Raw genomic sequence first — 15010 nt, 5'->3', positions numbered from 1 at the left:
GTTTTGGTCACCCATCCCTGATGATTCTAGTTGAAACCCCTCCACAGCAGGGTTGCTGTGGAGGGGTTTCAACTGTGCCCCTTCTTAGACAGGTGGATCCCCATCTCTGCTCAGCAATTTTAGGGAAATGAGCCAAACCTGTGCAAACTTAAAATATTCACTGGGAATTTCCTGAAACCCAAACGGTTAGTTCAGGAAATTCCCCAATGAGTGAAACGGTGAAGCGCTGTTTGGACTGGGGGCCCAGTTAATAGAGCAAGCGTTATTGGTTGGAGGATATGTGCAGTATGAAATCTCAGGCCAGCCCGGGAGGTGCAGGAATTAGCGGAGAGGAAGTGGCTGCCGTTCCAGTCTGTGTTGTGGCGGTGCCGGATGCCTAGTAGGTTGGGCACTTGCCTGGCTGGCAGCAGTTTCTGTATCTCTGCACATTTTTAACATGTGACCCCCTCAATTTATTTTTTTCTGCAGTATATTTTTTTTCATTTAATTCCGTTCTGCGCTCTAATGATCACAATCTGAGAAGGCAGCAGCAGCCGTCCCAGGGGAAACTGAAGGAGGGTTTCCACAGGTCTGTGCTTCTGGAGAACTTCAAATGCCATTTTTTTTGTCCTTTAATGCAGGCTCTCTTGATGGCTCATGCACTCTCACGGATCCTGTACACCACCTGCCAGCCCAGGGACTGCCAGTTTGCTTTTGTGGCTCGGAATCCACAAAGTCCAGGCCATGAGCTCTTCTGCCACCTGTATGTTGGGGGCCAGCCCAGCGAGGTATGGAGGCAATCTGCTCTGAACATTGGGGGGGTCTCTGCAATCTGTGCTATCCCCAGAGGGTTCACAATCTATTTAACTGAGGCAATGAAGGGGAAAGTGACCTTCTGAGGTCACGCGGAGTGGCAGTGGGACTTGAACCCTGGCCTCCGTTTCATAGCCCGCTGCTGTACTCTGTGGGCTTGGTGAGGGGGATCACGTTTTGCTAGAGGAAGTGGAAAGATGTATAGTCTTGCCTAGCTTAGAGAAAGTGAAATTACACATCCCCCAGGTGCGGCAGGGGAAGTCCAGAACCGGCTCAGCCTAGCCTGACTGACGCTCTGTCTGCTGGCTGCTCTTTCCCAGGTGCAGCTGTTGAACCTGCTGCTGTCTCGCTCCTTCCAGCTGCATTACCTGGCAGTGCATCCCGGGGAACAAGAGCCAGCGAGGCCACCAGGGAATGACGCCAGGGTGGGCCTGGAGGAAGTCTCGCAGAATGTCAATGCCCTGGTGTCTTTCCGCAGGTTCTCCGGCCCCAGCAACAGGGTGAGTGGGGGGTTTTTTTTTGTCCTAGTCTACTCATTTACATGACATGTTTGAGGAGTCAGTGTATGGAAGTGATCCAAAAAAAAAAAAAGATGCAGTCTTAGTGGTTCTGGCTCCATTTCCACTGCCCTATGCTTAGTGACTTTGAACAAACTGTGTAACTTCCTTGTGATCACAGACGCATAGGATATGACAGTAAATGAGGAATGTGAGGCCCATCCAGTCTGACCTGTTTATTTCCTGGGGCAGGGCCATAGACATTTGTTTCTTTGCCTGCTTACCCTAAGCTGTTTTGAATTTCATTACTATTTTTATTATTTTTTTTTATTTTATATTCTGCTTTTCAGGCGCTTCAAAGCAGATTGTATTGGGGTTCTATAGTATTTCCATATCCCCAGAGGGCTCACAGTCTAAGTTTGTACCTGAGGTGACCTGCCCGAAGTCACAAGGTTTCCCTGGTTCGTAGCTCGCTGCTCTAACCACTAGGCAGCTCCTCCACACCTCCTCTGCTGGGAGATGTTTCATGCATCCACCACCTTCTCCAGGAAGAAATGTTATTTTTAAAATGTTTATGTTGAAATATTAAAATACAATGAGGGGAGCAAAAAAAACCCCCAGTGAACAAAAATCAGATGTATAGCAGAGGTGAATGAACATACACCACAGAAACAAAAGAAACAGCAAAGTAATCCCCTCCATATCCACCCCTGATCACCGACCGTAAAATCCACAATATGGAGGCCGATGTACTAAAAGGAGAAACGCTTTTCACGGGTCGCTTCCTTTGCTAAAATCATTAATAGTACACCATGTGCCCTCAAAGTGCAGAACATTTCTGCTTGCCTCACAAATAGCCATTTTTCACTCATAGCTTTACATATGCAAAATTTATTTAAATATAATGGAGTTCCTGCATTGCAAAACTATTTAAAGCAGCTAATTAACTGAGTGCATAGTAAATCTACGGGCAAAAAATAGCTTTGCAAAGCAATCGGGTGTAGTTACCTTTTGCAAAAGGTTCATAGCAACACTAAGTGCAATGTTTTTCTACCGTGCTTATTTGTCTAGAAGGTCTATTGTGAAATGTCACACAATAAAACCCAAAATAAGGAAAAAGGTCTTGCACTTCCGTATATTGGCCTTTGCGAGAGGAATCAAGTCATGAGTCGAAAAGAAAACGTAACATTCACATACTAAGAGAGCTGGAAGGACCAGGAAATGCTCGTGACAATGGGATAGACTGGCGTGCCATATAAAAGTTAGCTGATCCCTCATAAATGTAATGATTGGTATGAAGCAAAGAAAAGCCCGACAGATGACAATTTTTAAAGAACTCAAGCCGTGAGTTGTAAATCTGAGTTTTTAAATTAAGAAGACTTTTTTTTTTTTTTCCTTTTGTCATTCATGAGACATCTGGGAACCCTCAAACTAGCAGGTTCAAGAATAAACATCCATCTCACGGAAGTACCGTTTGGCTTTGCAGAACAAACTAGAGACTTTGGAGAATGTTTTGGAAAAGAGGATTTCTGATTCTTGAGTGTTCCTCTGGTGACTGCTACGGACGCGTTTCTGCGTTTTGTTTTTATCTTTATGAAATTTTGAATGTTCCAACTGTTGCCCTTTTCTTCCTCCCCGGATCTCAAAAGTTTACTCTGTCCCTCCATCACAGCTGAAGAGGAACAAATTCGAAGGGGGAAGTCTGAGCTCTGGTAGAGAACTTTCAACTTCTCTGAAGTCTTGAAAAATCAAACTCTTTTTTTTTTTTTTATTTAACCTTTTATTGGAACCAGATAGGGAATGGAGAGTAATGTACTTTTCAAGACAGAACTATTTTCTGATGTTACTCCTGAGTCTTCACTCTGAAGCTTTGTACCTCTTGTTCTAGAGCAGCGACCTTAACTAATTTTTAAGTACGGGCCACTCTGTATCCAAGAAGGTCTGATACGTTTTTCTCAATATTACCAACCAGCGCATGCCAGTGATGAGATGTCCTCGCCATTCTCTCTCAGACCCTCCCTCTACCTTCTGCCACCACGGTCTCCAGTCTCTCTCAAACTTCCCCACCCACCTCCGACTCCGCACTTTACCACCATTAGTGTCTTATTCTGCCTCTCCTTCTGTGCAAAACCTTTCAGCATGAGCAGTGCGAGCACATGGACATTAACTAGCAAGCCAGGTTTATAAACAGAAGGTTGCTGCAGGTAGGGGTGCTCTCAAGCCCTATGAACAGCAATTGTAACTTGTCCTTGTTCACACCGGCCGGCCCCCCCGTCTCACACACACACACACGTTCCAGGTTTACCCAGTGATCTGGTTCCTGCAGATGTAATACACTAATCTAGGAATCATGTCCAGTCTGCCCAGCAACTTTCCTTTCATTCAGTTGCCAGCAAGACCCACAGCCACTTAACTGCCTTCCCCTGCCCCAGGAGCTGTTGCCAACCGCCGAGCGAGCACAAAAAGCACAAGACGGCTGTCCAACCCCCAGCTTGTGCTCCGTTCACCAGTCGGACAGCTGCTGCCAATCTGCTGTCATGTTCTGTGTTTTCAGTTGTTAAGCTTTTAAAAGAGGGCAGGGTCCTGCTCCAGAATGAGACTTGGAAACGCAAAGAACGACTGGGACTCAAGTCTGATGGAGCTGAAGCGAAAGTTCAGCCCTCAACAGGGACTGCACTAGAAGGCTGTGGGGACTGCCACTGGTCCATGGGCCTTACCTTGAAGAATACTGCTCTGGGAACACGTTTCCTGTGGAAAAGTTTGCTTTTTATGCCTCTCAGGTATCTGAATGTCTTCTATCCCCTCTGTTTCTTCTCTCTTGCAGGGTACACATACTTAGGTCCTTATCTCGAGTGGCTTTAGATGTTGACCATGCATTGTTTTGTTAGCTCTTCTCTAGGGACTCGACCACCCCCAGCCTATTTCCTCAAACACAGACTTGGTTGGTAAGCTTTTGCCAGTTAGGGACAATTTAACCATTAAAATAGTCTTCCACATCAATTACCAACAGGGTTGATTCCTCCACTAAGTTAATAACAGTCGCATGTCAGGCCTGCCCGAGAATTCAGGTGGTGTACATGGAGATATCTGAATGCTGTCTTGGAACACTCAAACTTATTCGGAAAGGCACGGGAGCAGATATTCAGAGTATGTAGGAGACAGAGGCTGTGTTCTGCCTCCGGTCCTGCCCACATCAGGCTAGTCACTTCCTGAGATCCAGGACTTTAATTCTGCTCCCTCTGGGTTCTGTCTCACGTACATTTACTGCTGCTCTTGGAGCAGAGAGAAGTCTGGGTGGCTGCCTTTGCTCGTGCACTTTCTGTTCTTTTCCCAAGGGAGAAAAATATTCTCTCATGGGAGCTGGGCATGGCTCTCCTCTGTCTCAGGAAGGAAGTGGGGAAAAAGTCCTGTTTTGGTTTATTAATCACTTTCTTGCTGCTCATAACGAGAACAGTGCAGTAGAGAAGGACCATTTGACTGACAGCCTGCCTGTTGGGTGATTCTGCTTCCTTTTGCTTGGGAACTTGAAGGCAGCTGCACCCTCCGCTCCTTTGCATGTTGGCTTTGTCTTCTCCCATTTTTGGTTCTTGCCTGTTTCATGTCATGCAACACGTAGGTTTCCACAACTAGCCCAATACCCATACCCTTTGTGTTTTTTTACCTACTGTTTCCCCCAGCTACTCTTCTTACTGTGATTTGTATTTGTCCAAGCATGTTTACACTCTTTTCAGTTTTGGTTTCTCCCATCTCTGCTGGTCTGCTATTCCAGGTGTCGTCCTCCACCTCATTTCCTTTGAGTCTAACTTCATATCATGAACATTCCTTCACCTTGGTGGAAAGCAACTCAGCCATGGCACTTTTCTTTAGAAAATCTCATAATGCCACAATTTTGGGTTGCAAATGGCACCATCAGACCACTGTTGGTGTGATAGCACTTGTAACAAAGGTCCCCTCCAGGGCTGCAGTTCTCTTGGAGCAGTAAGAATCTTCTGCATCCTATACTCATGGCCTTAAGTCCATCAAGGTCTTCCAGAGCGGATTCATCGCATCAGAAACTGTACTCTTTCCAGTGACGATGGCAGAGCATGTAGGGCCTGCACCATGCAACCTCACTACAGCAAGCATGGTTGTGACGTGAAAAGTTCAACTGTCAAAAACCAAGTATTCATTTTGAGTTACACACATTGGAGACCAACCTTTTACCTAAAGCATGCTAGGCATCTATCTATCACGCAAGACAGCTCAAATGGTAAAACAGATCACTCACTGTTGGTAACCCACAATGAGGATACGCTTTCTGCAGTGTCAGGCCTGAGGCTGATCCCCTACCCATGTTCCTGCTGTGCAGTCTCAACCACTCCAACCCTGTAGTATCTCTGTCCTAGTACTGCACCACTGCCTGCAGTGCTAGCCCTGGGTCTGAGCTCTCTACCCTCTAGCACATCCCCTAGTGCTGCAATGCAGTCTTAGCCCTAGTTCTGAGTTCTCCATCCTATTCCATTCTCTTTCAGTTTGGGCCACACCTTTTCTATAGAAAACATTCTGGTCACAATATGTTACAACAAAATGCATAAACATTATACAACAATAAATCATTCAGTATATAACACAAAATCCAATTACATCAGAATAAAATATAAAACATTACCAAATTTAACAGCAAAAATAAAATGCATCCTCAAACTCAGGTTAATCCATCCTCATCATTCCCTCTTACAGAGGGCCTGGAGTTACTCACTCCCAGCGCCTCCCTCCTCTAGCTACTCTGCAGCATCAGTGTTTGGGTTTGAGTCCCTGCCTGCGGTGCTAGCCTGGGAATTGTTGCCTTAGTACATGCACTTACAACTGCCGGGTAAGGTGTTGCTTGCAATTCTTTTGTGTATTCTCCTGGAACAAGCTTATGAATAACTGTCTTCCATCTCTTGTATTTTTTGGGGGGGGGGGTTTAGAAAGAGGTAACTGGAAGCGGAAATCGCAGAAGCTCTGTCCAGGACAATCCTTACTGTTCCCCGACCTTGGTGCGCAAGAAGGCAATCCGGAGCAAAGTCATCCGTTCGGGGGCCTACCGCTGTGCAAACTATGATGCACAGCTGCGGCATTCTGCCCAGGACATGTGTGAGTGTGCATTTTACATGCATGGAAACCTGATGGAGAGGGGGGAAGCTGTTTGGAAGGGTCTCCTATTAGACATGCAGGATCCCTAGGAGGGGGGAAGGGAGGGTAATTTCAAAGAGAAAGTAGGACCTGTGAGAGTGCAGTAGGAAAGAAGAATGACAGACTGGATGGGCCTGGAGGTCTTTATCTGCCTCCGTGTTCAGCGTTTGCACAGTCTTCATGCCATCACATCTAGACAGGTCTACTTACATCCTTATGGTGGAGGGGAGGGTGCCATTAGCTGACGACCCAAATTCATAGCATTACATGCATGAGCCTCTGTACCTCCCCCTCTTCCAGCAGTATATGTTCCGCTGTACAAGATAAATTGCCTATTTACAACGGCTCCACCTCAAAGAGCCAAGGGAAGCGAGGTGACCTCAGTCTCGCGCTGAGTAGCTGAAAGAGTAGACTTGATGTCTGCAGGTGGTTCCTTGCCCTGTGCTTTAGTTCTCTGCAGTGCACTGCCCTGACTACTTCCCCTGGTCTCTCTCTAGCTCAGTCTGGAAGCTGTGGCAGCACCGCTCACTTGCTGGAGAATGAGGGCCTTCTGCAGGAGATGGTCTGGTTCTTCACCGGTATTTGCAGGTAGGTCCTTGGTTTTGAGCTTTCATTAAGATGCCTGGAATAGCCTTCCAGTGGAGGTGGTGACAGACTTTAAGCAGGCCCGAGAGCATGGGTAAGAGATTATGGATTGAACAGGGAGGACATACCCTGGGTGTTGAATGAATGCATGCTAATCAACCCAGTGTGGTAGAGACGACAAACTTAACTGATTTAGATAGGGAGACAATTGCAGGTTATCAAGTCTGTATAGCCAATAGCTGGGAGACACCCTTGGCTATAGAGGTAAAAATAGGAAGACTTGGACAGTGGCTGGGCCTTACCTGCCACCACTAAATGTTACTCTTCTTCAGGAGTCTTGTGTCCTGAGTGCAGCAGGTACACCTGCCCTTGTTGCTCATGCATGGGGGCTGCCAGTAGAGAACGCAGAGATGCAAAATCAACCATTTACTTCTTACTCATCACCTTGCATTTGGGATGACCCAGGAAATGAGGGTTGTCATGCTGCCACAGTGGCAGGGATTGTGTTTTAAGGCCAGAGTGGATAAACCCAGACTTGTAACGAAAACGAAGATTGTTCCTCCTAATGACCTGTCTGCGAGACCCCTTTCTACAGAATCTTGTAAGCTCTTCAGGGAAGGAGCACTGTTGGGCTTGGCTTGGTGGAGGGCTGCAGAGCATTCCTCTGGCTGGAGTGGATTTGTTCTGCCTTCTCCCCCCTAAGGTCCCTGCCCTGATCCAGATGCCGGTGGCACATACTCGGGACTGAGCTCAGAGGTGGATTCGGTGGCAGTGGTTAAATTTTGCAGCACACACTTTACATGCATTGGTGCTTATCTGTGTGCAATAAATTCTCAGCATTTTACTTCCAAAATACATTTTCCAAACCTTGTGCACCTGAATCCTTTTATTTTTAGCTCTTTTCTATGTTACTTGTCATTTGGTATTTATTTTAGCTCCTCTTCCCCCTACATCTATCCCTGCCTCTCCTTTCCTCTCACCTGCTCACTGCATCCTTCCAGCCCCCTGCTTGCTGTCGCTGCCTCTCACCTCCCAGCATTATCTCTTCTCTCCCTGATCGCTCAGCTCAAGCGGGGATGGCTGCACCTGAGAAGGGTTTGGGGAAGGAAGCAGTGACTGCCATGGTGGGAGGGTGAACTGCTGAACACAATGGCAAGGGAAAGAGGGGGGATATAATGTCTAGGAAGCAGCAGTGACAGCTGGAAATGGTAAGAGACCAGAGAAGGTGGCGTGCAGTTGCCAGCTGGGAGTCACGAGGGGGCCAAACCAGGGGCCCTGCCTATACTCACGGGCACCTGCTCTTTCCTTTTGCCTTCCAGAGACTCTGGGATCTCGCTCCTGAGAAAAGATGCTTTAGGCGCGTTCTTGTTATGGACTGAGCCAGATTCTGCAGGTCGGTGGACCCTGGCGGTGAGGACGCACTATGGTGTCATTCCTTACCAGGTGTTAAAGTCTGAACTGGGCGCATACCGCTTTGAGGTGAGTCTCGGGCTGGGGCAGGAAATTTAAATGTGGATAAGATAATAAGAACCCCACACGATTACAACTGAAAGGTGAAAAACAAATTGAACGCTCATTATTGGGTTATAGAATGACAGCAGAGGCTCATCTTGTCTGCCTGCCCTCTTCCTGATGCTAAGCTGCAGACCTTACTTGACCTCCAGCTTTATCCCTTGCCTCCCTGCTGGTCAGGATCCAGTGCGCCTGTCCCAAGCTGCCTTGAGTTCTGCCTAGAGAGGGTGATGGATGCATGGATTACAGTCTGTGAACGAGTCTGCCTGCCTCTATTCTTATCAGCAGCTTAATGCAGAGCTTGTGTGATGATTTTTCTTTTTTTTTTATCCTTATGTAAATCTCCGTGCCAGATTTTAGGGATGGCTGCTTTGCTCTAATTAAACCATCTAATATGGGTGGCTCCTGCTTCTGGTAGGCACCTGCTTTGCACTAAGTGCTGGGCACAGAAAGAAGGGTGACCAAAATAAAAAAGATGAAATGATTCTCCTATGAGGGAAAGGCTAAAGGGGTTAGGGTTCTTCAGCTTGGAGAAGAGACGGCTGAGGGGAGATGTAATAGAGATCTATAAAATGAGTGGAGTGGAATGGGTAAATGCAAATCCAGTTGTTTACTCTTTCAGAAAGTACAAAGACCAGGGGACATGCAATGAAGTTACTAAATAATAAATTTAAAATAGGGGCCGATTTTAATACGCGCTACCTGGCACGCACAAATGTACACCCGATTTTATAACGTGTGTGCGCGCTGCCGCACACATGTTATAAAATGCAGGGTCGGGGCCCGCGCAAGGGGGTGCACACATGTGCACCTTGCGCGGGCTGAGCCCAACGGGAGCCCCGATGGCTTTCCCCGTTCCCTCCGAGGCCGCTCCGAAATTGGAGCAGCCTCGGAGGGAACTTTTTTTTTTTTTATTCCCCCCCCCAACCTTGTTCAATGGAGTTATGCCTCCCTCTCGCAGGCATAACTTGCGCGTGCCGGCTGGCCAGGTCCCAACACAGGCCGCTGTGTCGGGGCACTCGGCCACACCTCCAGCCCACGGACACGCCCCCAGGACATGCGCGTGCCACCGAGCCTATACAAAATAGGCTCGGCGCGCAGGGGCAGATTTCCTCAGGTTACGCGCGTAGCCTTTGAAAATCTGCCCCATAGTGTTGGGTTTGTGGTTTGTTTGTTTTTTACACTATCCATAATTAAGCTCTGGAATTCATTGCCCCAGAGGATGTGGTGAAAGCTATTGGTGTAGCTGGGTTTTAAAAAAGGTTTGGACAAGTTCCTGGAGGAAAAATCCATAAATCGTTAAGGTAAACTTGGGGAAATCCACTTCTTATCCCTGGGATAAGCAGCTTGGGATCCTGCCAGATACTTGCGACCTGGCTTGGCCACTGTTGGAAACAAGATAGTGGGCTTGATGGACCTTTGGTCTGACCCAGTATGATGGCAATTCTCATGTTAAGAACCATCCTTCTGGGATCAGGATCGTGACTGCTGAATGCAATTACACCATGTCCACATTAGCTGCTCCTCTCCGGACATTAAAGTACAGACTGGTCAGTCACTCATAATCCACTATGTTCTGGGGGGTTTTTTCTTTTTTTGCTGAGTGTGCTGGATAATTGGTGAGTTCAGCACCCCCAATCATTTTTCAAAAGTTGGCACCTATGTGTAGGCCAGTTGTAGTCATTCTAGTGCAATTCTAAGGACTTTAGAATAGAAACCTGAACACTGCTACAGGTGCTCTGGGCTCATATTATCCAAATATAGAAATTTGGATATCATCATTTTAATGAACTTCCCTCAACCTATTAAAGCAAGGGGCAAACTTTTCCAGCCTTCATTAAACTAAGGCTTTTCTTTACATCAGGTATGTAATGATATTCAAACAGTTTATCTGGAGTCCTAGCAATATTGATACCCAAACAGTTAAAGCGACCTTTCAGCTCCTACCTGGAGGTACTGGTAATAATTTTGAGGGCATTTTTTTTTTCCAGGCCCACAGGTACTCTTTCAAAGAGAAACTTCACATAGAGGACTGTAGAAAGGATACTTTAACCCATGTACACTGCCCTACAAACTATGCATGTGGGGATTGTGAAATGAAATCCCCCTATTTACTCTATCAAGCCCACAGTAACTCCACCCCTTTAGACTCGTTCCTTGGGGCCAACAGGAAACGGCATAGATTTCACCCAATTAACTCTTTGCACCTGAGAAATTTCCAAACCTGTCCATTATTCCCTGAAGGAAATTTTCTAGTTTCAAAACTCAATAGGCCTGGGGAAAAACAGGTAAAATCTTGTCAAAACTGTCTTCCCCACCTCTGCCATCCCCACCCCAATCTGTCTCCTGACTTCTTGGCATTTGTTGATTTGGTTGGATATTAACCACGTTACACTACCGCTGCTGAGAATTTTTCATTCCCGTTTATTTTTCACATAACTTTTCTCAAGTATTAATTGTTTTTCCCCCATTAACAGCATACGTGTTTTCCCATGTCGCAATCACCTTATCCTGTAAGACCACCTTGTTAGAATTTGTCTCCCTGTTTGTTCATTAGAAAATTTCCCAGAAGTGTGTATGTTAATCCAAAAAATCTTTCCTTCTGCATTCATGTCCGATCAAAGCTCCAAGGATCCATAACACTCAAAACCATACCAAGATCCACCTCTGTCACGAGTGGAGAGTGGTCACACAATCCTCTTGGCAGTAATTAAGCACTAGGAAATGTTACTGAATGAGAACCTTCGTTTTTTTTCAGATGGGTCTTGATGCAATTGTAAAAGGTAGATGTGGTGCATCAGATTTGTTTATTCAGAATTTGGAACTGGATACAACTAAAATCCCTACCCCACAAAAGGAAGCAACTTAGCTATTTGTAATTTCATCTACAAAACTCTCCACTTATACATTTGGGGGGAGTATACACATTCAGCATAATGAATTCAGAAATCATGTACCCACGTATCCTCCCGTTTGCTAAAACACTCATGTGCCACGTTAGCCACAAAAGGAGTATTTGGCCTGGTAAGTATTAACCCAAGCGCACTTCCGAACAGTCTTACAAGCACTTATATTCTCCAGCACAGACTACTGCAATACTCTATTTCTGGGACTACCATACTCAACAATAAGACCTCTTCAGATATTACAAAACTCGGCTGCCAGAATACTGACTGGTAAAAACAAAAGGGAACACATCACTCAAACACTGGCCGAATTACCCTGGCTGCCAATAGAACAAAGAGTGCAATATAAAACACTATGCACAATTCACAAACTGATTAACGAAGAAAAAGCAGACTGGTTAAACACAGCACTACGCTTACACTTTCCACAAAGAAATCTTAGATCAGCCAACAGAGCTCTACTAACCATCTCCTCAGTCAAGACAGCAAAACTTACCCAAGTTAGAAATAGAGCCCTTTCCTTAGCCAGACCAGCATTATGGAATTCATTGCCACTCGAAACAAGATTACAAAGTGATTTAAAAACATGGCTTTTCAAAAAAGCATTCTACAATATGAATGGGGAACAAGAAGTTTAAAGGAATAAGCGAATGAACATCTACACAAAGCTAAAGTCACCCTATTAGCATAATTGTATATCCATCATCATTATAGAATAATTTAAGAAACTTACAGTTTAAAGTTCAATTATTGTATGATTTCCTATTAATCATATAAAAGACAAGATCCAGATCTCACACTATATACCTTAGATTATGAAAATTGTTACCGTTAAATGTTTTGGCACTTTGTTAGTAAGAATTTAATCAAATATATATCTGCGTGCCACCCTGTAAACCGTTGTGATAGTGCACTACTAAATGACGGTATAGAAAAGATTTTAAATAAAAAAATAAGTATAGCCACACCCCTGGCAGAGTGAGCCATTCCAACCACACAATCTTGACAAACCTCCTGCCCTACACTTGTATTCCTCCCCTGCCCTGAGATCCTTCTCTCTCCCTCACTGCTTACACTCAACTTTCTCAAGTCATTTACCACTTTAGTTCTTTTAATTGGGTTACTCTGTCCCCTCACATTCAGAGTTGCTGCAGACCTGTATGTGGGAACCCTCCTTTGCCTGCTCATTTGATTTGATCTGAAGAAGGGAATTTAGCTCTCGAAAGTCAACTGAGAAATGTATTAAGTTAATCCAATAAAAAGGTATCTATCACTTTTTCTGCATATTCACATGGACTAACCTGGTAACTATTGTATATTATTTTAAAAGTAACCTGGTATCTACCACGCAACCTTCTTTTCCAGTATATCCAAATGATTTAAGCGAATATGAAACCCCTTTGCCCACCTTCATGAATGCTCATCTCAATTCAGCAGTTAAAGCAACCTAACCCCAATTATCCGCAACAAACCCCCCCCCCCCCCCCCTCTCCTCCTCCAACTTTCCTGGCTGAGCACTTTTTAAATTGCTCCTCTTAATCACTCTGCTTTGTCCAGGGTAGCCACTGACAAACTACTGGTCTCATTTGCCCCATCAAAGTTTCTTCAAGAATAGTCCTTTTCCAATTAAACCTCCAACTCCATCCTAAAAAAAAATGATTTGGGCTTTTTACTAAGAGCACAGATCTGCCTTCAGATGAAGCTCCTCCATTCTCAAGGATAGAACTTTCCAGAAAACATAGGGAAGCATTCAGATTCATCAAATTATGAAAAATAACATTAAAAAAACAAGCCCATCTGGTTCTCTAAGCTTTCCAGGGAATAGCACAGCATATTTAATGTTTTTTTCCCCTAAGTAAGCATTTTCATAAATTGATATTCCAAAGAGTTTGGAGAAATCCTGAGATTTGAAATTCCTGCCCCTCTCACTGGTGAAATCTTCCCCAGTAAATCATCATCCAGCTAAAATGTAGCCAGACAGAGCGGCAGGACAGGGAGGCCTGCAGGGGGCATGGCCAATATTCAGCAATAGCCAGATAAATCGTGGCAGGGAAAATGCTGTGCTCAGTATAGCCGGCTAACTTTAGCTGGCTATGTGTGTGTAAGCATATTCAGCAGCAGACGTGCCAAACTAACTCCCACTGAACGGCCTGGATAAAGTTAGCTGAATAACTTTTACAGAGAGAGAGCCCACCCACCAACAGGGAGTAGGATGCTGAATCTCTAAACCAGTGGTTTTTTTTGTCATGGCGCACCCTCACCCCCTAGTGTTATCACCTGCCCCCCACCCTCTTTCATCATCACCTTCCCCTCCCTGCTCTCTCCCTCCTGGCACCATCTGTCTCCTACCCTCTCATTCCGCTGCCCCTTCCAGCAGCACTTACCTGGTGCTGCCTCTCTCTCTCTCTCTCCTCTGCCTCTGCCTCGTTCCCTCTGTAATGAGAACTGCACGAGGCCAGCGGGCCTTGTGAGCCTCCGAGGCCCAGTGCAGTTTCAGTTGGGGAGGAGAGGGGAGAGCGCAGAAGCAGCAGCAGCAGCAGATCAGCGCTGCTCTCTGACTCCCCCTGCTGGCGGGAGGATATCCTGCAGGCCAGCTGCTGGAGGGGAAAGACATTGAAGATTGCCGCGGCAGGCCAGTTGGGTACCGCTGCTCTAAAGTATTCCCATCAAAAAGGACAGGAAAGGATGTGGTTTTCTGCTGGTGCCTCCATAAATAGTCTGTAAGGTGCCACCATCCTCTTTCATCTTTGGCAGACTGGATGAGCTAGATGGTCTTTCTGCTATCATTTACTATGTATGTTGAAGTAAGCTTTTTTTTTTGAAAGAGAGATATTACCTGCACATGTGAAGTTTTTGTGTTTTTATACATATATATGTTATTTTTAAGTTGTCATTTTTTTTAAATTTAAAGATGATCCCTGGCACTAGTTTTTCTACACAGAAATGCCTGGAAACCTCAGTCAGGACCGCAGACTTACAAATAAACACCAACCATCTCTGTTTCACCTCCTCAGTTAAAGCCCAGGCAATTCCCAAAGAGCTCCCACAATATTATTTATTTTTATTTTATTTTAAATCTTTTATATACCACCTATACAATTTGTGTAGGTCTAAGCACCTGCCATAAATTCATCTATTCAAGGAGGTCCCTGCACCCCTTAACCCTCCAGTTATGAATTATGCTGGTTCAAAGACTGCCTTCCCTCCCCCTTGCTTATATATGTCCAGCATCCTTAGACAGAGCAGCTCATGTGCTGCAGGGCCACCAAATCTTCACAGCAGCTTCTTAAAATGTAGCCACGATTATGGGGCTCCAGATACTGCAGGATCTGCTGTCATGGATTCAGCTCTCATGCCTTCTGATTATCTTTGGACTATATGGGAAAGAGTCTGTGGGCCTAAAGCAGCCACTGGCTACGACAGCAAAAAAAAAAAGACTTAAAGGGATAGTTTTTTTGTTGTTTTTTTTTATAGTGACTGAAATCTCTCAAATAATTGCAGTAGCTAGTTTGTAGTGTCTGTCCTCTATATTCTTTCCATGAAGTTTGACACTGTCTGGATATC

At 45.4% G+C, this 15010-nt stretch overlaps 1 protein-coding gene across 4 annotated transcripts in view; it reads left to right on the top strand.

Annotated features, from left to right (window-relative positions):
* The window catches only part of SH2D5 (SH2 domain containing 5), a 30336-nt gene that overhangs the window by 14472 nt on the left and 854 nt on the right, over nt 1–15010 (top strand). For all 4 annotated transcript variants that reach the window (XM_029578448.1, XM_029578446.1, XM_029578445.1 and 1 more), the window contains 5 exons: nt 621–767; nt 1113–1292; nt 6239–6404; nt 6941–7031; nt 8348–8507. In XM_029578448.1, the coding sequence (XP_029434308.1) occupies nt 621–767; nt 1113–1292; nt 6239–6404; nt 6941–7031; nt 8348–8507 (744 nt within the window). The remainder of the gene's footprint in view (nt 1–620; nt 768–1112; nt 1293–6238; nt 6405–6940; nt 7032–8347; nt 8508–15010) is intronic.

The sequence above is a fragment of the Rhinatrema bivittatum genome, chromosome 15 (genome assembly GCF_901001135.1).
Source record: "Rhinatrema bivittatum chromosome 15, aRhiBiv1.1, whole genome shotgun sequence".
Classification (NCBI taxonomy): Eukaryota; Metazoa; Chordata; class Amphibia; order Gymnophiona; family Rhinatrematidae; genus Rhinatrema; species Rhinatrema bivittatum.
The sequence above is the reverse complement of the archived record's forward strand: the minus strand, read 5'-3'. Positions and strand labels throughout refer to the sequence as shown.